This window comes from Coenobita brevimanus, chromosome 71 (genome assembly GCF_032717465.1).
Source record: "Coenobita brevimanus isolate Jiangsu-jjx chromosome 71, ASM3271746v2, whole genome shotgun sequence".
Taxonomy (NCBI): domain Eukaryota; kingdom Metazoa; phylum Arthropoda; class Malacostraca; order Decapoda; family Coenobitidae; genus Coenobita; species Coenobita brevimanus.
The window spans coordinates 6,079,470-6,104,529 of record NC_137024.1 but is presented as its reverse complement, the minus strand read 5'-3'; the positions used below and the strand labels follow the sequence as shown (position 1 = coordinate 6,104,529).

General features: G+C 44.3%; 1 protein-coding gene across 1 annotated transcript in view; it reads left to right on the top strand.

The window, feature by feature from the left end:
* Positions 1-25,060, top strand: part of LOC145406645 (uncharacterized) — a 97,881-nt gene that overhangs the window by 49,360 nt on the left and 23,461 nt on the right. The window contains exon 4 of the mRNA XM_080277727.1: positions 24,412-24,591. Coding sequence (XP_080133853.1) covers positions 24,412-24,591 — 180 coding nt within the window. The remainder of the gene's footprint in view (positions 1-24,411; positions 24,592-25,060) is intronic.

Genomic DNA, 25,060 nt, shown 5'->3' with positions numbered 1-25,060 from the left:
CACCCTTCTTTGGGACTGGCTGAATGAGAGCAAACTTCCAGCAAGAAGGAAAGGTACAAGTTGAAAGACAAACACGAAAGAGTTTGCCTAGGCAGGGTGTAAGCACAGAAGCACAGTTCTTGAGAACAACAGGAGGGACTCCATCAGGCCCATATGTCTTGTTAGTATTGAGGCCAGTGATGGCAGAAAATACATCAGCTGAAGAAATTTTAATGTCAGCCATGCGAAAGTCAGAGGCGGGAAGCGATAGAGGAACAACACCGGAATCGTCTAAGGTGGAATTGGAGGAGAAAATCTGTGTGAAGAGATCTGCTTTATCAGTAGAAGAAATAGCTACAGAACCATCAGAGTAGAAAAGAGGAGGGAAGGATGATGAGGTAAAGTTGTTAGAAAGGTTTTTGGCAAGGTGCCAGAAGGAGCGGGAAGAATCCGAGTTGGGGAGGTGGGAGCATTTAGTGTATCTATCTATCTATTGCCAGACGCCACAATCCCGTTTGGGGTGGCCACAAACAAATCACCTCCAAGTCGCCCTGTCCCCCGCCATTTCACTGCCCTGCTCCCAACTCACACCCCCCTCTCTCAAATACCTCTCCACCCCATCCCTCCATCTCATCCTCGGCCTCCCCCTCCCTCTTCCCCCCTCCACCTCACTCACATACACTCTCTTCGTCAGTCTTTCACCCTTCATCCTCTCCACATGGCCTTTAGTACGAATGAAATTATTTTTAGTAGAGCGAAGAACAGACTTAGCACGATTCCGGGCAGAAACGTAAAGATGGTGTGATTCAGGGGTGGGTTGGCTCCGGTACCTTTTGTAGGCCCTCTCCTTGTTGCGGACAGCATTAGAACAAGCGTGATTAAACCAAGGCTTTCTTGCGTTAGTCAAAGGATATAATATATATATATATATATATATAAATATATATATATATATATATATATATATATATATATATATATATATATATATATATAAATATATATATGTGTGTGTGTGTGTGTACACATTACAGTATATATATACATATGTACAGTAATCCCTTTATCATCCGGACGCCCACTAATTGGACTCACTACCTGGACATTTTGGTCCCGGGACTTCGTAACCCCCAAATTGCCCAAAAATCGTAAATAAATAAATAAATAAATAAAATTTGATTTTTTTTTTTTTCCACCCGTACAGTAAAACCTCCATATAACGGACTTCAATATAGGGGAATCTGCTTTTATCGGACTCAAGGAGCTAAGTGGACTAAATTCTTATGCATTAGGAAAAGTTCAGTAAAGCCAGAAGCAGTCTGTCTCTTGGAATAAACAAATAAACAAACAAACGGAGGAGATACCATAACATCGGTCCCTCCTCTCTCTCTCTACCCTCCTCCATTCCTTCCCTTCCTCCCTGTGTCTCTCCAGTGAGAGAGAGAGAGAAGGTGAAATTGAAAATGAAAATAAAATTGTAAAAATGGTTGTAAAAGTGAAGGTGAGAGAGAGCACAGAAGTGAATATGGAATGTCAAAGTCAACAGAGAGAGAGAGAGAGAGAGAGAGAGAGAGAGAGAGAGAATAAATACAGGAATGGCAAGTGGCATCCCCTTGGCATAAACAAATCAGGGAGATAGGCATAACCTTGGTCCCTCCTCTCCCTCTCCTTCTGTCCCCTCCCTCTGTCCGGGAGAGGTGAAAGTGAATGTAAAAATGAAGGTTAGTGAGAGCATTGTGAAGGTGAAAGTGAAGGTAGTGTGAAAGTGAAGGTGAAAGTGAAAGTGAAATCAAAAGCAAAAGTGAATGTGGTAGGTGAAAGTAAAAGTGAATGTGAAAGTTAAGGTGAAAGTGAAGTAAAGTGAAGGTGAAAGTGAAAGTGAGGGTAAAAGTGAAGGTGAAAGTGAATGTGAAAGTGCAGGTGAAAGTGAAGTCAAGTGAAGTGAAGGTGAAGATGGAAGGTGAAAGTGAGGTTGAAAGTGAAGGTGAAAGTGAGGGTAAAAGTGATTGAAAATGAAGGTGAAAGTGAAGGTGATGGTAAAAGTGAAGTCAAAAGTGAAAGTGAAGGTGGAAGGTGAAAGTGAGGGTGAAAGTGAAGGTGAAAATGAATATAAAAGTGAAGATGAAGGTGAAAGTGAAGGTAAAAGTAAAGGACAAGGAAAATGAAGGTGAAAGTAAAAGTGAAGGTGAAAATGAATGTAAAAGTGAAGATGAAGGTGAAAGTAAAGGTGAAAGTAAAGGTGAAAGAAGATGAAGATGAAAGAGAAAGTGAAGGTGAAGGTGGAGGTGAATGTGATAGTAAAAGTAGGGAGGGCAAAAGTGAAGGTGAGTGAAAGTAATTGTAAAGGTAAATGTGAAAGTGAGAAAGTACAGTTGCAAGTGAAGGTGAAATGGAAATTCAAAATGAATGAAAGTGAGTGTGAAGATGAATGTGAGAGTGAGCATGGAAGTGAATATGAAAGTGAATGTGAATATCAGAGTAAACTGAAAGTGAAGGTAAAAATGAATAGGAAGGTGAAGATGAAGGTGAGAACAAAGACAATAATATGTGAAGTAAAATGGAAGTGCCCAGCGCGGAGAGAGAGAGAGAGAGAATAAACACATGAATTACAAGCGAGCCTCTATGCATAACAGGCGGAGGAGGAAGTCTAGGGGGGAATCCAGATGTCACTTTTATCGGACTGGCTTGGGCCCCAAATTAGTCCGATATAGTGAGGTTTTACCGTAATTTGAACTTGGCGTTGTCACGGGGTTTTTATAATATCACTGTGTTTTTAAAATAAATGCTTAAATATTATTTAAATTGCTATTAATATTCAATAATATTGTAGAGCAGAGACAATGATTGTCTTGCTACATCAAGCAACGATTACTTTACGCTGACTTGCTACGATTCTCTAAGAACGAGAATTTATAAACTTTCTCAACAGTACACAGCAGAGACTAATTACTCACAATTGCTGAATTACTGTACTGTTAGCCTCTGGAGAAAGTTACTTCACCCCTGACAATAAATAACTAATACTAACATCAGGTTCTTGCCGATGCTTAACTCCTATGGCACAACGGATTTTAAGTTAATACAACAAGACTGGTCTAAGTACCAGTTATGAATAGTAAAACGTTTATGCAAGCTAGGAGCTATATGGAAAATAAGCTTAATTTGGAGAAATGAAGCAAGATTTTACTTTACACTGAGCTCAAGAAAGGAACTGTTAAATTTATTGATTACAAAAAATAAATTTAACGCTACAATTCAAATCAAATTAATGAGACGCACTCACTCACTCACGCAATAGCTAAATACTTACGCCTAGGAAAAAAACACCTTAATTAAACTCTTATGACTAGGGAAATACAAGAAGGAAATACTATAGTCGATGAATGCTGCGTATCACCCAAGCTGAACTAAGGATGGAAGTACTGAAGAACTGTGAAGTGGAGTTTGGGTACTAGCTGACCTCTCACACTGCTGGCACAGGACCTCTCTCCGTCGCAGCAACAACTGGACTGCTTCAAAATACATTGTATGGGCAGGACGCACAAGCCACCGGAAGAAGGCGTTGCTAACGGTTTAGGCAAGCAGAGGCGAACGATAAAGAAACAATTGTATCGCTCAGTAGAGCACTTAGTGACGTGCATTAAATAGGTCACTATTGAAAGTGACGAATGTTTTGAAAAGTATACTCCGAAATGGAGAGAGAAACGGTTAACTGAGCGATACACAGTGAGTTTTCCACTAGTAGTTCGTGGCTTCTCACAAAAGGGAAATGTCGCGAATTGATTCGTGACATTATGACCCTACAAAATTAAATTTTTTCCTTATGGGAAAAAATTTGTGGAATATATATATATAGGTACACATCCTAAGTCATTCACACAAGATTCACACTGTGGTGTGTGTGCTATCCTGCTACAGGAGAAAGTCGCAGTCGCCAGTGAGCGAAAAAAAACCTCGTATTTACGTTAATAGAAGCAAGCTTGAGGGAAAAACTCCGTGACGACGGTGAAAATCCTGTACTCAGGTCAAACTGAGCGAAAATTCGCTCCATTTACACTGATAACTAATTGTTGTGTAGCGTGGTGTATGTAATACACGGTGTAGGTGTGACAGTTGTAGTGTAACTGTGCCTACGTGTAAAATGACACAGTAAATAATAATATGGCGACGACGAAGGCAGAGAAGAGGCGGCAGCGTGCGGCAGACGATCAGCTGGTCCGCACAGCAAAACTGCTACACCCATTGCTGAACCTGCAAAACCAATTAAGGTGGAGCATCAAAAGTGTCAATGAGACAAAATTCTTATTACGTTACAATTACTCTCTCTGCCTAGCAATCAGTACATGCTACGAAAAATACGCTCTGGCCGAAAAATACAAGTGACAGCCTAAGCTTCGTACATTCGAGGTCGCCATTAATTATAGCACATGATTAGTGTCGGCAAGTTGAGAATCCCTGTGCAAACTCGGGTCTTCCATAGCCTCGAACTGCACACGGGTCCTCAACCTGTGCCTTAACCTACAGTTCTTATATTAATATCGGGAAGCTGAGAATCCTTGTGCAAACTCGGGTCTTCCATAGCCTCAAGTCGCCTCTGCGGAGTTCTCTCTCGAACTTCCCCCTTAACCTACAGTACTTATATTAGTATCGGGTAGCTGAGAATCCTTGTGCAAACTTGGGTCTTCCATAGCCTCAAGTCGCCTCTGCGGAGTTCTCTCTCGAACTTCCCCCTTAACCTACAGTACTTATATTAGTATCGGGGAGCTGAGAACCCTTGTGCAAACTTGGGTCTTCCATAGCCTCAAGTCGCCTCTGCGGAGTTCTCTCTCGAACTTCCCCCTTAACCTACAGTACTTATATTAGTATCGGGGAGCTGAGAATCCTTGTGCAAACTCGGGTCTTCCATAGCCTCAAGTCGCCTCTGCGGAGTTCTCTCTCGAACTTCCCCCTTAACCTACAGTACTTATATTAGTATCGGGAAGCTGAGAATCCTTGTGCAAACTTGGGTCTTCCATAGCCTCAAGTCGCCTCTCAACTTCCCCCTTAACTTACGGTACATAATATGTATGTACAGGCCCTGGACATAATGTGTCCTGCGGGGCCAATGGGCGAGACGTCAGGTCTGCACCCACTTCACCACTACCCTGTCTCTCAACTGACTCAGAGATTACAGGTGTGGTTATAAACGGCACAGAAAGGGCATATCCCTGATTAGTGGTGTTACTTTGACACACACTGTGGGAACGGACAAAACTATTTATGTCCCGTCCCATCCCTGGCCAGAAAAAGTCAGCTCGGATACGGCCCTGGGTCTTCCTTTTGCCCATGTGACCTCCTGAGGCTGAACAATGACCCCATTCTAACACTGCTTGGCGGTACTTGGCGGGGACGACAAACTGCAGTCGAACCTCGCCCTCGGGTGTTCGTGACTCACGGTAGAGCTGTCCTTGTTTGCGAAGGAACTTGGCTCGACCTCCCCGTGAATACTTAATCACTCGACCCTTTTGTTTGTTCCGCACGGTAGCAAGTGTCGGGTCAGAATGTTGTTCTTGTACAACAAGTTGACTACTCATCAGATCTTGCGGCGATTCAATGATCACTGGGGTGACACAGTCTGGAGCCTCAGCCATGGCTCGTGTTACCGCGGCAGCCGAAGTCTGAGTAGCGTTATCATCGGAGCAACTATCCTTGACACCGGAAATATTGCCGATGATGAGTTCAAATAAAGGTTCTGGCATGACAACTGCAAGTGTCATACCAGTATAAAATGGAGATGCCACCTGGATACATGCCTCAGGGAACAATCTCACTGATCCATCAATAAGGTTTGCATGGATCTGTCGACCTGTATACTGCTCAGGCCGAACTAAACTCTGCTTAACAGAGCAACCTGAGGAACCATTGTCTCAGGACCTTCACAGGAATGTCTCCCACAAACCCTTGCTGAACAAGGAAGGTACTGTCACCTGTGGGAGGGCCTGTGGAGGAAGCAGCTAGCCACTCATGGGGCTGCTGAACTGATGCGGCGAACATTGTGCCTTGAGGGTTATATTGGGAAGATGGAACATTGGCCATCTGTGGAGGGGGGTTCACTGTCACTGTGGGACTAGTGAACTGTGGGGAAGTACCCACACTGGTAGGGACGTGACCACCATGCTGCTGCTGAGGAATGAAGGCTGCATTCGCTTCCTGCCTCTTTTGAGCTGGTGGTGAAAAAGTTTGTCCCGACGGTCGGTTGCGTGGCTGATACTGCTGTTGGTTAGGGTACTTGTTGTACCTCTTCCACTCAGGTTTCTGAGTGTTTTGCCCCTGGTCCTTCCACTGCGGTTTTGGACCTTGACCATTACTCTGAGAACGGCCTTGGTGCTGGGATTCAGTCTGAGACAGCTTCCCAGACTTGGCAGTATCTTTTCTGCTCCAGGTGTTTTGCTTACGAGCTTGATACCCGTATGCTGTAAAGAATGCGTCAGCCTTCTCTGCCATTTGGCTGGCATCTTTACCTGGCAGATCTTAAGCTGTGCTATGAGCTCAGCAGGCCACGACCTCTCTAGCTGTGTACGCAGCATAAGGTCAATTATCCCCTCACGCGTGGAAGGAGTTTCATCTTTCTCCATCCACTCATTTAAGTAAGCTGTGAGACGATCAAGGAACTGAACAGCTGTCTCCTTGTCTTGGAGACGAGCTCGCATGAACTGAACTTTGGCGTCGTCTACTGTGAGACCATACGCCTTAATGAGTGCAGCTTTCATCATCTCATATGTGAGATTGTCTCCACGAATTCTGTGGAGAATATCAAGGGCAGGGCCCTCAAATAGGCTAAGAAACTGAAGCCGCTTAGCTGCCTCATCCAGTTGATACATGTCTGCCATGTCCTCAAAACGAGCTATGTACGGCTCGATTCGCTCGCTTTCCTTGTATGAAGGAAGCTTGATGCGTGGGGTCGCCAGGACATGTGCAGGGAGAACGCTCGTGGAGCTTGGACCAACTGCACCAGACGTGTCTGAAGCCAAGGAATCTCGCTTGAGCTTCAGCACTTCAAGTTCATGTTCTCGTTCTTTCTCTCATTCCTCACGTTCGTATTCGCGCTGTTCTCGCTCGTATTCGCGCTGAATTCTACGCTCTTCACGAGTATCTTTCTCACGTTCTTGCTCGTAATTGAACCGTGAGAGTATGTACTCTTTAATTTCGGTTGGGTCCGAAAGACCCATATCTTTGGCTTCCTGTAAAAATACAGTAGTAGCCATGGCGCTAATTTATTAAGTAAACGAAACTGAGCACTGACTGCTTCGCAAACGAATGCTAATAATACAAATAAAGAATACAGACACAAGCCAGTGGTGACCAGTCTTATCTAGTTAACTGGCAAAGATAAATAAAAAATGTAAATGACTGGGAAGACTCAATAATAAACACAATGGGTACGCCGACTTCCCAGGAGCGAATAAAATCGTCTGGCGTTACCAAGAATAAACTAGAGTTAAGTACTCTATTGATTAATAAAGCAAAAATTCACTTGCTAAATCAACGGTAACCACCAGTAAACTTGTGCCTATAAACTTTAATGATAAATTCCTAAATATGAACGAGTGAGCACTATCTCGTGAATAGCTTTATAACTAGGAGTTAATATCCTGGAATGAGGTCGCCAGTTGTCACGGGGTTTTTTATAATATCACTGTGTTTTTAAAATAAATGCTTAAATATTATTTAAATTGCTATTAATATTCAATAATATTGAAGAGCAGAGACAATGATTGTCTTGCTACATCAAGCAACGATTACTTTACGCTGACTTGCTACGATTCTCTAAGAACGAGAATTTATAAACTTTCTCAACAGTACACAGCAGAGACTAATTACTCACAATTGCTGAATTACTGTACTGTTAGCCTCTGGAGAAAGTTACTTCACCCCTGACAATAAATAACTAATACTAACATCAGGTTCTTGCCGATGCTTAACTCCTATGGCACAACGGATTTTAAGTTAATACAACAAGACTGGTCTAAGTACCAGTTATGAATAGTAAAACGTTTATGCAAGCTAGGAGCTATATGGAAAATAAGCTTAATTTGGAGAAATGAAACAAGATTTTACTTTACACTGAGCTCAAGAAAGGAACTGTTAAATTTATTGATTACAAGAAATAAATTTAACGCTACAATTCAAATCAAATTAATGAGACGCACTCACTCACTCACGCAATAGCTAAATACTTACGCCTAGGAAAAAAACACCTTAATTAAACTCTTATGACTAGGGAAATACAAGAAGGAAATACTATAGTCGATGAATGCTGCGTATCACCCAAGCTGAACTAAGGATGGAAGTACTGAAGAACTGTGAAGTGGAGTTTGGGTACTAGCTGACCTCTCACACTGCTGGCACAGGACCTCTCTCCGTCGCAGCAACAACTGGACTGCTTCAAAATACATTGTATGGGCAGGACGCACAAGCCACCGGAAGAAGGCGTGGCTAACGGTTTAGGCAAGCAGAGGCGAACGATAAAGAAACAATTGTATCGCTCAGTAGAGCACTTAGTGACGTGCATTAAATCGGTCACTATTGAAAGTGACGAATGTTTTGAAAAGTATACTCCGAAATGGAGAGAGAAACGGTTAACTGAGCGATACACAGTGAGTTTTCCACTAATAGTTCGTGGCTTCTCACAAAAGGGAAATGTCGCGAACTGATTCGTGACAGGCGTGCTGCGCAGACTAGCTTTGTTTTGCCTCGCAGTTACGCCGATGTCCGGCAGGGCGACACTGCCTCCTCCCCATTTCCCAGCCATCCATCTTCGTGAGTGCACGCTCGTCACCATGGCTGCCCATGTGCTCGCTTTTGTGGTGGTGCCCTACCTGCTGCAGGCCCTGCTGTCCCTCTCCTGCCTCATCCTCATTTGAGTGATGATGGCCTTGCCTTCCGAGAAGATGAAACAAGTGGTTCTAACTCTGGGGAAGAAGAGGGAGATATTGGACAAGGTGGACGCGGGATGGTCGACGTCATGCATCCTCCGTGATTTCAACCAGGCCTGCTCTACATTGTTTGTTATCAAGAGATCCCAGGACAAGCTCACCCAGTACATGGCTGACCTCGCATCAAGGACCAAACGCAACGTGGAGAGGAAGGTTACCTTCACTCCCCGGATTGCAGAAATTGACCGCTCCACGCTGATTTGGTATCGTAAGCAATGTGTTGCTGGTGTGCTGGTTCATGGTACGGAGCTGAAGGCTGATGGTGAGAAGTTCACAAGGTTACATGACACCCCAGACTTTTAAGCATCTGAGGGTTGGCTCTTCGCTTTCAAAGTACACCATGGCCTTACCAGCCGTAAGGCCCATGGTGAAGCTCTGGACGCCAACGAGGAGGGAGTAGAGGAGTTTTGGCAGAAGGTGAAGGGCTTGATCAACAGGGAGGGCCTCACTCTCGGTCAAGTCTACAACGCTGACAAAGCTGGCCTATTCTGTCGCTCGATGCCAACAAACACTCTAGCAGAGGAGACGGAGAAGCATGTACCTGGCCGCAAGCTCTCAAAACAGCAGATATCTGCTTTGTGTTGTGCCAATGCTAACGGCATGCACCAGCTCAAGCCCGTTATTGTTGGCTATTCAAAGCAGCCTCTGTGTCTTTGTGGGGTGATGGATGTTCTTCCTGTCATTTGGTACCATTCTGTGAAGGCTTGGTTCACATCTAAGATCTTCAAAGACTGGTTTCGCTGCCACTTCATCAAGAAGGTCATCCATTACCAGACGAACACACTGGGAATCCTGCACGACCAGGTAAAGGCCCTCCTTCTTCTGGACAATGCACCTGCGCATCCATCCGACAAGGAGTTGGTCGCTGAGAATGGCCGCATTAGGTGCATGTTTTTGTCACCTAATACAACTGCCCTCAACCAACCATTGGACCAAGGAGTGATCGTTGAAACTAAGAGGCTGTACCGTTGGAAGTTCCTGGACAAGGTGATGGTTGTTCTCAAGGACGAGGGCGAGCGCAGGAAGGGATGGGACTCGTGAGGCCAGCAGACTTTGGAAAACCTTCGCCACTTCAACATCAAGTCTGCCATCCACAATTGGGCCAGTGCATAGAGGGAAGTCTCTGTCAAGACTTTGGAAAATGGTTTCATCTGCTTCTCGGAACCGATGTGGTGTACGACTTTCTAGGTTTTGACGTGGATGACTTCCATGCACGTCTTTATGCGGCTGGCGGCGATGTTGATGTGGACAAAGTGCATGAGTGGTTGGATGACAACGAGGGCAATCCTGGGTATCAGATCATGTCTGATATTGAGATCGCATCCTCTGTTTCTGGTACAAGTACCCAGCTTGGAGATTCCAATGAGGACAGCGACGATGATGCGGACTCCTCTCAGCGTGCCATTTCATGCAGCGCATCATCAATCGCCAGAATCGCCATTCCTTATGTCAGTCAACCATTGACAGTTTCTTCATGCCCGTGACCTCTGCCGTGCCTAGCCCTGGCTCCACACTGCTGCCTCCCCAGGATAGGCCTTCCACCTCCGAGCCACAGCCCAATACATCAGCCATGGTGGAGCCGCCACTGGATGTAAGTTTGTGCCTGTCTTCAGAGTCGTCTGCAGTGGGTAGTCCATCGCCATGTCCCAGCGATGCTTCCTTCGGCCACCTGCAACACCTACTCTCGGACTCTGATGGTGAATAAACAGCAAAAACTTGCCACTATACCACACAGGAATTTACAGTGTTGTGCAGTGTAAAGAACATAATGCGCAGTGTTGAGAAATTAGAATTGAGTGTGCAGACTTAAGTGCAGAGTGCAACACTGTTTAAAGTAAAGTACAGTAGAGCACAAGTGAGAAAAGTATGCGCAGTGTTAAGAAATTAGAAATCAGAGTGCAAATGATTAAGGTCAGAGTCCAACAGTGGTGAGAATCAAGTACAGTAGAGTGCAAGTGTGAAAAGAATGTGCGATGTTAAGAAATTAGAATTCAGAGTGCAAATGATTAAGTGCAGTGCAACACTGGATTACTGTAGGTGCTTCAGGTGCACCTTATTACTGTCAGAGTCTGAGAGGAGGTGGGTTATTCATCGCAGTGGCCTCAGACTTGTTGTAAGTACCCTGAATACTGCTGAATATTTTCCATACTCACCTTTAAACTAGTTGGAGAAGAACAAGGGGGATTTAGGAAGGGAAAAGGGTGTGTAGATCAGATATTTGTTCTAAGATGTTTAGTGGAGAAGTACAGTATCTAGAGAAGGGAAGGAAAGTGTATGCTGCCTTCATGGACTTGGAGAAAGCTTATGACAGAATAGATAGGCAAGGTATGTGGAAGGTATTAAGAATATATGGAGTGGAGGGGAAATTGTTGAGTGCTGTGAAGAGTATGTACGAGGGAGCTAGGGCTACGGTGCGAGTGGATGGTGAGCTGAGTGCTTTGATCTTAATGTGGGACTGAAACAGGGGTGTGTGATGTCTCCATGGCTGTTTAATATATATATGGATGGGGTTGTAAAGGAGGTGCAAGGTAGGGCAGTGGATGTGGGGGTGGCCCTAATGAATGAGGGTGAGATTTGGAAGCTTCCGGTGTTGCTGTTTGCTGATGATACAGTATTGTTGAGTGAAGATGAATGGGAGTTGCAAGGTTTGGTGAATGAATTTGGGACAGTGTGTAGGAGGAGGAAGCTGAAAGTTAATGTAAACAAAAGTAAAGTTATGGTGTTTGAGAGGAATGAAGTCACAGAGTGTGCAGTGAGGTTGGATGGTGAGGATATGGGGAATGTGAGTGCATTCAAGTACTTGGGTAGTGTGATGAGTAAGGATGGAACTTTGGGGGATGAAGTACGTGAAAGGGTACAGCAGGGAAGAAAGGTTGTTGGTACACTGAAAGCAGTGATGAGAAATAGGGAGGTGAGTATGGAAGTTAAGAAGTCACTGCATGATGGTATTGTGATCCCTACCCTGACATATGGAAGCGAGGCGTGGACCTTGCAAGAGGGGAACAAGTCAAGAGTGAGAGCAGTGGAAATGAGTTACTTGAGAGGAGCATGTGGAGTGACGTGAAGGGACAGGTTGACGAATGAAGAAGTGAAGGAACGTTGTGGGGTAGATGTGGATGTGGTTGAAAAGATTAGGAGAAATACACTGAGGTGGTTTGGACATGTGGAGAGAATGGAGAATGAAAGACTGACTAGGAGGGTGTATGTAGGTGAGGTGGAGGGAGGGAGAGGGAGGGGTAGACCGAGGATGAGGTGGAGGGATGGAGTTGAGAGGTATATGAGGGAGGGGGGGGTGAGTTGGGGGGAGGGTAGTCAAATGGTGGGTGACAGAGTGACTTGGAGGCGTTTTGTCTGCGGCCACCCTTTACGGGCTTAGGGCGTCGGGCTATAGATAGATAGATAGACCTTTGAACCCTCATTCCCTGGTTCCTTTGCATTTATTTCACTCTTTTATGTCCCTTATTTGTGTGAATAGTTCCTTAAATAGGTGATATGCATGTCCGGTAGGGAGTTATGTAGGTGTTTTTCTGAGTTAGGCTAGGTTAGAGTCCATAAATACCAGTCCAGGAGACAGGGGCCCACTATCCAGATGAACCCACTTTCTGGACATGCATTTGGGTGTTTTACATTGGAGAATGGGAAGATTACTGTATATGTATTCAGTGTATATACACGTACGGCATATATGCATATGTACTGTATATATATATATATATATATATATATATATATAATTTGGTTTTACGCCTGGTATCCCTGAAGGGCTAAGGCGATACTCCTGGGTAGAGGACTTTTGAACTGGAGCTTGTAGCATTTTATGACCGGATGCCCTTCCTGATGTCTACCAATGACCCTCGGGTGGATTCGATCCTCCAACCCTTCGGGCAAAGTAGAGCGCTCTAACCCTTATATATATATATGTGTGTGTGTGTGTGTGTATATATATATATATATATATATATATATATATATATATATATATATATATATATAATTATTATTCTACGTTGCCTCATGAGGAGCATAGGAGCCCGGAGCTAGGAAAGTTGGTCCTGGCATTTACGATGAGAGTATCCAGCCTCACTCATCCCTGCGTGGCATTACGTGAGCAATAAACCCCAACCACCCCTTGGATATAAACCTTCACCAGCTCGATCCGATTGGAGCACCTTTATTACCCACTAAACCGCCAGGAGCCAAAATTTGGTTATATGGTTACCACCCAGCATAGTAAATGGTTTCCTGGTGTACAGGAAACCATTTGGCTTGTCACTCAGTGTAGAGTCTCCCACAGGCAGAAGAAAGAGGAAAGAATGAAGGAAAGAAAGATGGAAGAGGGAGTGTAAAGTCTCCCGCAGGCAGAAGAAAGAGGAAAGAATGAAGGAAAGACAAAAGTGGATGGATGGAAAGAAGGATGGAGGAGAGGAAAGGGCAGACACCCGTGAGCAGCACTGCATTAAGTGAGTGGATGGTGAGCCCCCCCACCTACCACAACATATAAATATAATTATACCCCTGGGGGTAGGTTTTTTTTTCAAGAATACTCCCCCAGTATCCCTGCTTGTCGTAAAAGGCGACTAAAAGGGTTGGCGGAGGGTTAGTGCCCCTCCCCGGAAAACAACTAACTAAAAAAAACAAACAACAAGCCTCGGACAAGGACTGACCAAACGATGACGACCAAGGAGCGGACAAAGGACATGGTAATTGGAACTTGGAATGTAAGGGGAGCGAATGATGAGGTGAAAGAGAGAGAGATTGTCTAGGTGCTTGAGGGTGCGAAAGTGGATGTATGTGGAATAACTGAAACAAAATGGAGAGGAGAAAGTGTGAGAGAATGGGAGTATGGATGGGGTATATGTCCAGGAGTAGGTGAGAATGAGAGGGCAAAGGAAGGAGTATGTATAGTTGTGAGTAAAAGATGGAAGAGGAGCATAAGACAGTATGGAAGTGTTGGGTCAAGGATTGTGTGGGTAAAGTTGAAAGTTGGAATAAAAATGAGGGCGATCGTGTGTGTGTACGCGACAACGCAAGATCGTGCTAGAAGAGTGAGAGAAGAGTTCTGGACAAATGTAGAAGTGTGCATGGAAAAGTTTGGAAGGAATGAGAGAGTGTTTTTGATTGGTGATATGAATGGTAAAGTTGGGAATGTGAAGGTGGATGGAATAGTTGGTGAGTGGGGTGTGCCTGCTGAGATAGATGAGAATGGGAGTGCGTTAGTGGACATTTGTGCTGGGAGGGGGTTGGTGATAGCCAATACCCTCTTCAGGCATAAAATGATCCACAGGTATACATGGCGAGTGATGAGAAGGGTGGATGGTGAACTGAATGAAAGGAAGGCAATGATTGATTATGTGTGTGTGGATGAAAGGATGCGAAGATGTGTAATGGATGCAAGAGTTTATAGAGGCTGGGGGAGTGGACTTTCTGACCACTACTTGGTGGTGGCAAGAATTAAAATTCAAGTAAGATGGAGGAATAGAAGAAGGGAAAGACGAGAGGAAGGAGTAGTTGCAAGGAGAGTGGAAAGGTTACAAGAGGATGAGAAAAAGGCAGAGTATGAGAGAGAAGTGGAGGAACGATTGGGCAAATATGAATTGGAGCAGATGGGAGACGTGGAAGGTGTGTGTAGGATATTTACAGAAGAAATATGTGCAGCATGTGATGTGGTGTGTGGAAGGAAGAGAAGACGGAGGGGGGTGCAAGGAACAGCGTGGTGGACTGAAGAGGTGAAACAGGCTGTGGCACAAAAGAAGAAAGCTTACAATGAATGGATGAGAAATAGGGGCGTGGAAGAAGTTGAGAGGCGGAAGAGAGAGTTATATGTAGAAAGAAAGAGAGAGGTGAAAAGATTAGTAAGAGAGAGTAAGAAGAGAGTGGATGAGGAATTTGGAAGGAATTTGAGTGTAAAGTGGAGGGACTGTAAGAAAATGTTCTGGAAAGAGGTGAAAAGAGTAAGACAGGGTGGAAGTGAAGTTAGCAGGGGAGTGAAAGATAAAAATGATAGATGACTAGTGGAGATGGGAGAAAAAGTGAGCAGATGGAGAGAACACTTTAAGGAATTGCTGAACATAGAGCATAGAAGTAATGCGAGTATAAGCGGCTGGGGAATGCCTGGGAGAAGGAGGGAGGTGAGAAGACAGGAAGAAATCAGTAGGATAGAAGTTGTGGAAGCAATGAAGAAAGTTAAATCGGGGAAAGCCCCAGGAATTGATGGAGTGTGTGGTGAAATGCTGAAGCAAGGAGGAGAGATAGTAGTAGGATGGATGTGGAAGATGTGCAGATTGGCCTGGGAGGAAGGTAGAGTCCCGGAGGATTGGAAGTCAGGTATAATTATTCCCTTGTACAAAGGAAAGGGAAAAAGAAGTGTGTGGTAATCATAGGGGCATTTGTCTTCTTAGTATAATAGGAAAAGTGAATGGTAGGATACTTATTGACAGAGTTAGAAAAAGAACAGAGAAATAAGTTGGAGAAGAACAGGGAGGCTTTAAGAAGGGAAGAGGTTGTGTAGATCAGATATTCATTCTTAGATCTTTAGTGGAAAAGTTTCTAGAGAAGGGAAAGAAGTTGTATGCGGCTTTCATGGATTTGGAGAAAGCATATGACAGGGTGGATAGACAAGGATTGTGGAAAGTGTTAAGAATATATGGAGTAGATGGGAAGTTGTTGAATGCTGTGAAGAGTATGTACGATGGTGCGAAGGCTGCAGTGCGTGTGGATGGTGAACTAAGTGAATTTTTCTCTTTGAAAGTTGGTTTGAAACGGGGATGTGTCATGTCTCCATGGTTGTTCGATCTGTACATGGATGGGGTAATAAAAGAGGTACAAGGTAGGGTAGTGGATGTTGGAGTGGCCCTGGTGAGAGAGGATAGTGTTTGGAAACTCCCTGTACTGTTGTTTGCAGATGATACTGTGTTGTTGAGTGAAGACGAAGGGGAGCTGCAAGGCTTGGTGGATGAGTTTGAGAGAGTGTGTAAGAAACGGAATCTAAAGGTGAATGTAGGGAAGAGTAAAGTGATGGTCTTTGAGAGAGGTGAAGTCAGTGAATGTATAGCGAGGTTGGATGGTGAGGAATTGGAAAATGTGAGTACGTTTAAGTACTTGGGTAGTGTGATAAGTAAGGATGGAGGTTTGGAGGGTGAAGTGCTTGAAAGGGTACAGCAGGGAAGAAAGGTTGCTGGTTCTTTGAAAGCAGTGATAAGAAACAGGGAAGTGAGCATGGAAGTGAAAAAGTTACTACATGACAGTATTGTGATACCAACTCTAACGTACGGAAGTGAAGCTTGGACGTTGTTGGAAGGTCACAAGTCAAGAGTGAGAGCAGTGGAAATGAGTTATTTAAGAGGAGCCTGTGGAGTCACATGGAGAGACAGGCTGACGAATGAGGATATAAAGGAGCGTTGTGGTGTGGATGTGGATGTGATAGGAAGCGTTATGAGGAACACACTGAGGTGGTTTGGCCATGTGGAGAGGATGGAGGGTGAAAGACTGACGAAGAGAGTGTATGTGAGTGAGGTGGAGGGGGGAAGAGGGAGGGGGAGGCCGAGGATGAGATGGAGGGATGGGGTGGAGAGGTATATGAGAGAGAGGGATGTGAGTTGGGAGAAGGGCAGTGAAATGGCGGGGGACAGGGCGACTTGGAGGCGATTTGTTTGTGGCCACCCCAAACGGGATTGAGGCGTCTGGCAATAGATAGATAGATATATATACTGGTATATATATATGAGGCGTCTAGAGCCAAAGGGGCATCCCCACCAATATACTGGTTTTGAGTTAGGTAGGGGAGACAACAGGCTTAACCCTCTTCTCAGTGACAGCACTGGTTGCCATACAAGATTCAGCCTTCTGGACAGTGGTAGAGGGGCTCAAAGTCACGTGGGTTTGTCCATGCTGCCGGACGAACAAATCAGAGCAGGCAGGCATCTAAGCCACACAGCCCAAACCAATCAGCATTCTCACTCTCTGCCACTCCCCCAGAGCAGCCAATCAGCAAGCGTGTGGCCCGCCCGGTGTGACGATGAGGCTTCCTTATCGTGTTCACTGAGGTGTATAATTATTACTTATTGGATTTTTACCCCATTTATCGTGGATTATTGGTGACAAGATGAGCTGTTGTTATTGGGGTTGAAGGGGGTGTGACAAGATGAGTTCATCACATAGTTACAGTGAGGAGGTGGTGCCTATAACCTCTCGTGAGTGTCAGAAGTGTGTGGAGAAGTGGAAAAAGGTAGAAAGGAAGAGGAAAAAAGAGTGGTGAGGGGAGACAGCGGGAGGGGACGTGGCACCGAGGAGGCAGAGTTGGATGTTGATCTCCTAGATGACGACCCCACCATTTAACCCCCCACTGCCCCTTCTCAATTTACTTAAGCACTACACTACTTTTTTTTTTTTTAGTGTTAATATTTCAATCTATTATGGTAGAGGAAAAATAATAACTGCATTGATTTCAGTTTTAGTTGTAAAAAACGTGAAATTACAGTAATAATTATTCGTTTATTAATAATAAGTGAACTGGAATCTTCAGTTAATAAAGTTTTGTACATTAATACATTCGTTTATGTTTTTTCTGCTATGTTTTTAAATCCCTACAATATGTTATTATGCCCACTTATAAATTGGGGGTTTGGTTTACTGCCTATTTTGTGGTTACAGTCATTATTGTTTTGTTTTTTTGGCTTGACATGTAGAGCATAGGCGCTGATGATCATTTTGATGTACAAAAGGTTTGTTTATTGCCTTCTGGCTATGATGTTCCGATAAACACAACTTTAAAGCGTTATAACTCAAAAGTACATTTTGGCGCCGATGCCCCTTTGGTTCTAGACGCCTCATATATATATATATGTACTGTATATATATACACATATATATGTGTGTGTGTATTATAGTATATATATATATATATATATATATATGTACGGTATATATATATATATATACGGTATATATATATATATATATATATATATATATATATATATATATATATATATATATATATATATATATATATATATATATATATATATATATATATATATATATATATATATATATATATATATACGGTATATATATATATATATATATATATATATATATATATATATATATATATACAGTGTGTATATATATATATATATATATATATACATATATATATATATACAAACGATATGTATATATTCAGTGTCTATACTGCATATATATGGCATATATATATATATAAATATATATATATACAGTAATCCCTCTAATATCCGAACGCCCAATATCGGAACATCGCCACTAACCGGACATAATCGTCCCGGGATCCAACATTCCCAAAATGGTCCGAAAACTGCAAAAAAAAAAAAATAAATAAATAAAACGAATTTTTCCCGCCCGTATTTTGAACTTGCCGCTCGCAGCGCAGGAGAGCATTGTTGTGGCGCGTCATTCCTCCAACGCCCGATAGAGCGCCGCTGCATCCTCCCCACTTTCCGCCTGTCTCTCGTCGCGAGTGCATGCTCGTTGTTATGGCTGCCCACGTGCTCGCTTTTGTGGTGGTGCCTTACCTGCTGCAGGCACTCCTGCTGCTCTCAGGCCTCCTCTTAGTGTGTGTGATGATGGCCCCGCCACCTGAGAAAAGGAAGAGAGTGGTGTTGACTCTGGAGAAGAAATGGGAGATATTGGAAAAAGTAGATGCGGGGTGGTCTTCTTCCCGCATCCTCTGCGAGTTCAACCTGGCCTGATCTACTTTGTTCGATGTTAAGAGATCCCGAGACAAACTCATGCAGTACACGGCTGACTTCTCGTCGAGAAGCAAACACAACGTGGAGAGGAAGGTGATGCTTACTCCCAAGTTTGCTGAAATCGACCGCTCCACGTTGATTTGGTATCAACAGCAACGTGCTGCTGGTGTGATGGTATGTGGAACGGAGCTGAAGGCTGCTGCTGAGAAGTTCGCCAGGCTTCACGACGACCTAGACTTCAAGGCATCTGAGGGTTGGCTCTTTTGCATTCAAGTTACGGCGTGGCCTTACCAACCGTAAAGCTCATGGCGAAGCTTTGGACGCTAATGAGGATGGAGTTGACGAGTTTTGGGACAAGGTGAAGGGCTTGATCGACAGGGAGGGCCTCACTCTCGGTCAAGTCTACAACGCTGACGAAACTGGTTTATTCTATCGCTCTTTGCCTACGAACACTCTAGCCGAGGAGACAGAGAAGCGTGTACTTGGCCGCAAGCACTCCAAGGAATGGATATCTGCTTTGTGTTGTGCCGATGCTAACAGCATGCACCGGCTTAAGCCTGTTGTTGTTGGCCGTGCAAAGCAGCCTCTGTGTCTTCGTGGGGTGATGGATGTCTTTTCCTGTCGTCTGGTACCATTCTTTGAAGGCATGGTTTACAGCTGTGATCTTCAAAGACTCGTTCCACCGCCACTTCGTCAAGGAGGTCATCAATTACCAGACGAAGACACTGGGAATCCCGCGCGACCAGGTAAAGGCCCTCCTTCTCCTCGACAATGCACCTGCCCACCCGTGCGACAAGGACTTGGTGGCTGAGAATGGCCGGATTAGGTGCATGTTTCTGCCACCTAATACGACTGTTCGCATCCAACCAATGGACCAAGGAGTGATTGTGGCAACAAAGCGCCTATACCGACGGAAGTTCCTGGACGAGGTGATGGTTATTCTCGAGGATGAGGACGAGCGCAGGGAGGGACGGGGCACATGAGGCCAGCGGACTTTGGAAAACCTTCGCCACTACAACATCAAGTCTGCACTCTACAACTGGGCTAGTGCATGGAAGGAAGTCCTTGTCAAGACTCTGGAAAATGGTTGGTCTCATCTGCTTCACGGAACGGACGTGTAGTACGATTTTCTAGGGTTTGACGTGGATGACTTCCATGCACGGCTACGTACGCACGGCGACGATGTTGATGTGGACAATGTTCGTGAGTGGTTGGATGACGACGAGGGCGATCCTAGGTATCAGACATTGTCTGATATCAAGATCGCGTCTTCAGTTGCAGGTGTCAGTACCGAGCTTGAAGATTCCGACGAGGAAGGCGACGATGATGCGGACTCCTCTCACCAGGACACTACTCCAGCCATCCCTAAGCTGAGCGCACTCCGGGAACACCTAGAGTTCATCCTAGACTACCTGGAACACCTGGACTGCGACAGGGAGATGGGGCCCTTGGGGCTTGTGGAGGAAGTGCGTGCTTTCAGGCAGCGCATCATCAATCGTCAGAATCGTCGGTCATTGCGTCAATCAACCATTGACAGTTTTTTCAGGCCCGTGACCCCCGCTGTGCCCAGCCCTGGCTCCGCTCCGTTGCCTCCCCAAGACAGGCCCTCATGCTCCGAGCCACAGCCCAGCACAGCAGCCACAGTGGAGTCACCGCTCGACGTGAGTTTGCATCTGTCTTCAGAGTCGTCTGCAGTGGGTACGCCATCACCACGACCCAGCGACGCACCCCTAGGTCACCTGCCAGTGATACTCTCGGACTCTGACAGTGAATAAACAACAAGAACTTCTCCACTAGACCACACGGGAATTTACAGTGTTGTGCATTGAAAAAAACAGTGTGTTGTGTTAAGGATTTACAGTTGTGAGTGAAAAGACTAATTTGGAACAAAATTTAATGTAAATAGACTTGTTTGTCTTTGCTTTAGAAAATTATTAGAAGAATGGGAAAAGTTAAAGTGCAGAGTGCAACACTTAGTAAGTTACAATGGAGCATTAGTTAGACGAGTGCGCACTGTGAAGAGAACGGACTTCTGAGTGCGATTGACTAAGTTCGGTGCAAGACTTCATGAACAGTGTACTGGAAGTGCTTCAGGAAATCCTTCTTACTGTCAGAGTCCGAGAGGAGGCGGTTATTCATCGAGGTGGCCATGGACTTGCTGTAAGTAGGCAGAATGTTTCATACTGTACTTTTTTCCATACTATACTTACCTCAAACACCTCATTTCACTCTTTGATGTCCTTTATTGGTGTGAATAGGGTGTTAGGAGCTATGCATGTGCAGTAGGAAGGTGTTTTTCTGAGTTAGGCTAGGTTAGGGTCCATAAGTACCAGTCCAGGAGCCAGTAACCAGAATGTTTAATATTGTATGAACTTACTTCTAAACCCTCATTTTATGCTTCTTTTGCATTTATTTCAGTCATTTATGTGCCTTACTGGTTTGATTTGGGTCTTAAATAGGTGCTATGCATGTCCAGAGGGAGTTGTATAGGTGTTTCTCTGAGTTAGGGTCCATAAGTACAAGTCCATAAGCTGGGGCCCAATATCCGGACAGGACCAGTATCCGGACCTGCCTATGGTTCTATTACGTCGGATATTGGAGGGGTTACTGTATATATATTCACCCAGCAACGTACTGCATTGGCGGACACAAGGGGTGCTGTGGTTGAACCAGTGTCACTTACTATAAAGTATGCTTGCACTCAGTCAGCTTGCGCGGGCCGATTACACTTGTTTCACAGAGTACACACACAGCCAAAGCCACTCCGACACTACAATTACACTTACAAGCGCTTCTCACCCTACATACAATCTGAACCAGACAGCCTAAGCCACGTGGTAGAGATACATTGGTTGTATCGTCTGACTTCGGTCGGGATAGGCCGGTCCTGCAGTGGATACTCAAATGGCTGATGATGATGATGATGATGATCTACAGTAATCCCTCCACTTTCCAATGTAATAGAGCCAAAAACATGTCTGGAAAGTGGTCCCATCCGGAAAGTGGGCCCCAGCCTCCTGCACTTGTACTTATGGACCCTAACTTACCGTGACTCAGAAAAACACCTATACAACTCCCTACTGGACATGCATAGCACCTATTTAAGACCCAAATCACACCAATAAGGGACATAAAAGACTGAAATAAATGCAAAAGAAACAAAGAATGAGGTTTTAGAGGTGAGTTTATACAATATTAAACATTCTGGGTACTGACAACAAGTCCCTGGCTCCTAGACTGGTACTTAAGGACCCTAACCCAACCTGATTTTGAAAGCCACCTAAATAACTCCCTACCGGACATGCATAGCACATATCACACCAATAATGGACATAAAGCATGAAATAAATGAAAAGGAAGCCAGGGTATTTACAGCATGTCTGTGGCTGCCTTCTCTGGCTTTGGCAGTGGTGAAAATGCTTGTGAAGCATGTACAGTTATCCATTGTTGTGCTGCACTTACAGTAATTCTTTGCACTGAGTTATAATTGTTTAGCACTGCACATTGTTAATTGCACCACACCAGTTTTAACTGCTAGTTTCAACCGCCAGTGTGCACTCCACAGTTAATCCTATGCACTCTAAATTCTAATTTCTTAACACTGCACAACACTGTAAATTCCTGTGTCGTCTGTTGGCGGGGTATTGCAGTTTATTCACTGTTTATTCACAAAAAACGAGCACGTGGCTCCCATTACGATAAGCATCTGCTCTCGATCAGACTCGGTCTGTGACTATTGATGATGGGGTAACAGAGTTGCCAGATTGCAACGGCCATATTACCAAACTCCTCAGTTTTCATTACCAAATTTAACCTTTCATTACCAGATTCTTAAAGCTAGCATTTATTCTTCACTATTTATATATACAAGTGGAAGTTCATTTAATCACTTCTTATAATTAACAGCATGTTGATTATTTTCACGCTATATAGGCCAGCAGATTAATCAGAGAGAGCAAATAATCCACCATCTCCATCCTGTGTATCCTCACACATGTAAAAAATTTGTTTGGTATTGCATTATTCTGATTCATTACCAAACAAATTTTTCATTACCAAAGTGGCCCACATTTGGTAATGAAAAATACCAAATGGCAACCCTGACAGGGGAGGGGGAAGATGGGATGAAGGAAGGAGTGAAGGGTCCATGTTGTAACAGCTGTTCGACGCCACACGGCAATTTCAAATTACGTGTGGGGAAAAAATTCGGATTTTTTTGGGATTTTTTTCTTTTTTTGGCCATTTTTGGGTTCCGAAGGTCCAGGCCCACAATGTCCGGTAAGTGGGGTGTCCGGAAAGTGGGTGTCCGGAAAGTACAGGGATTACTGTATATGTATACAGTACAGTATATATATAATGTACCCTCGCATCCAAAACGGTAATTTTGTCATCTGAGGGTCCCATCTGGGATGAAAAACGTCCCATCTGGGATGAAAAACGTCTTGGACCAACGCAAGACCTTATGGAAAAAATTAATATTTTCACAAAATCATTGAAAAGTGCCCCTAAAAACATCAGCCTAGATCTATTTTGGCACCAAAACAAATTTCCACACCTTGAACGTGTGTGTTTCTGAGCTTGTTATCTCCAGCAGCTCAGTTATCTTCAGCTTAGTATCCTGAGGTAGATGGCGACACTTCAAGGGGTTGGCAGACGGATTCCTAGGCGTGGTTACGTAAGGAGAGGCAATAACCTAGGAGCAAATGCTGAGTGCAACACATGATAAGTGTGTCCACGATGCTGTGGTGAGAGACAAAAACAAGCCCCACTTGCGCATCACGTGACCAGCTGCCCGTACTTAATTGGAGAACATCTCAACCACGTCACTTTCCCAGGCACGGGAACCATGTTGGACTGGGTGAGACCGTCATACAGTAATCTCCCCAATATCTTATGTAATACTGTACAGCCAAAGGCATGTCCGGAAAGTGGGATCGTCTGGATGCTGGGATCCTACCTCCTGTATTGGTAATTATGGACCCTAACCCAGCCGAACTCAGAAAACCACCTACATAACTCCCTACTGGACATGCATACACTTATTTAAGACCCTATTCACACAAATAAGGGACAGAAAGCATGAAATAAATGAAATGTGGCCTTCGCGATGAATAACTCGCCTCCTCTCAGACTCTGACAGTAATAGGGTGCACCTGAAGCACCTACAGTAATCCAGTGTTGCACTGCTCTTAATCATTTGCACTCTGAAATCTAATTTCTTAACACTGCGTATTCTTTTCTCACTTGAGCTCTGCTTGAAACTCACCTCTGTTGCACTCTGCATGTAGCTCGCTGCCTATGGGTGACTCTGCACTGAATGACAGGCCAATGGTTTCCTGTACACCAGGAAACCATTTACTATGCTGGGTGGTAACCATATAACCAAATTTTGGCACCTGGTGATTTAATGGGTAATTACGGCATTCCAATCCGATTGAGCCAGTGAAGGTTTATATCCAAGGGGTGGTTGGGGTTTATTGCTCACATAATGCCACTCAGGGATGAGTGAGGCTGGTCACTCATCTTAAATGTCAGGACCAACTTGCCTAGCCCCGGGCTCCTACCCTCCTTATGGGGCAATGTAGGATTGGATGATGGATGGATAAATTATTTAAATAGCTGAATGCCATTGTACATTATAAATTTGGTTATAGCTGAATGCCATTGTGATAGAGGGAAATGAGAAATTAATGATTATTTTGTATCTACAGATCCACAACGAGGAGCATGTTAGGTACTTGCAGTGCCCAGCAGGTGTTAGCGTAGCTCAGCTGAAGAGACTCATTCGGGCAAAATTTGGAGTAGATTCATCACATCCTATTGCACTGTTGACCACCACCTCTGAGGACCCACTGAATGATGCTCTTACGCTTGTTGATGTAGCATATATTACATCTTGGCCAAAGGTTAGTAAGTTTGTTTAGCCCATTGCTACCACCACATTGAGACCCCATTGAATGATGATCTGACCCTGATTTATGTAGTGTATATCAAATCATGGCCTTTGATTATTGTTTTCATTTACAGGCAGTTCTTGTGGTAAGTAAGGGATGTGTCCCAAAATATCTAAACTTATTCCATAAAAGTGTTAGTGTGAATTAAGGGGCTCTGGCTGATTGGCTTTGTGGGTAGCAGTGAAACTTTACTTGGGCAGTTCTTTTGTAATTGAATGTGGATATAGTAATATAATTGGATATCAGAAAAAGACTTGCACAGTAGTCCTTTCATATTTGCATGGCCCCAAATTGTCAAGTTCGGATATTCATGGAGTCCAGATGGTCACTTCATGAACATTTGAGAAGCATGTGAAAGCATTGATAGGGTTCCACATGACGCCATATTCCCACCCATGCACCCCTTTCTGCGTTTTTCCAT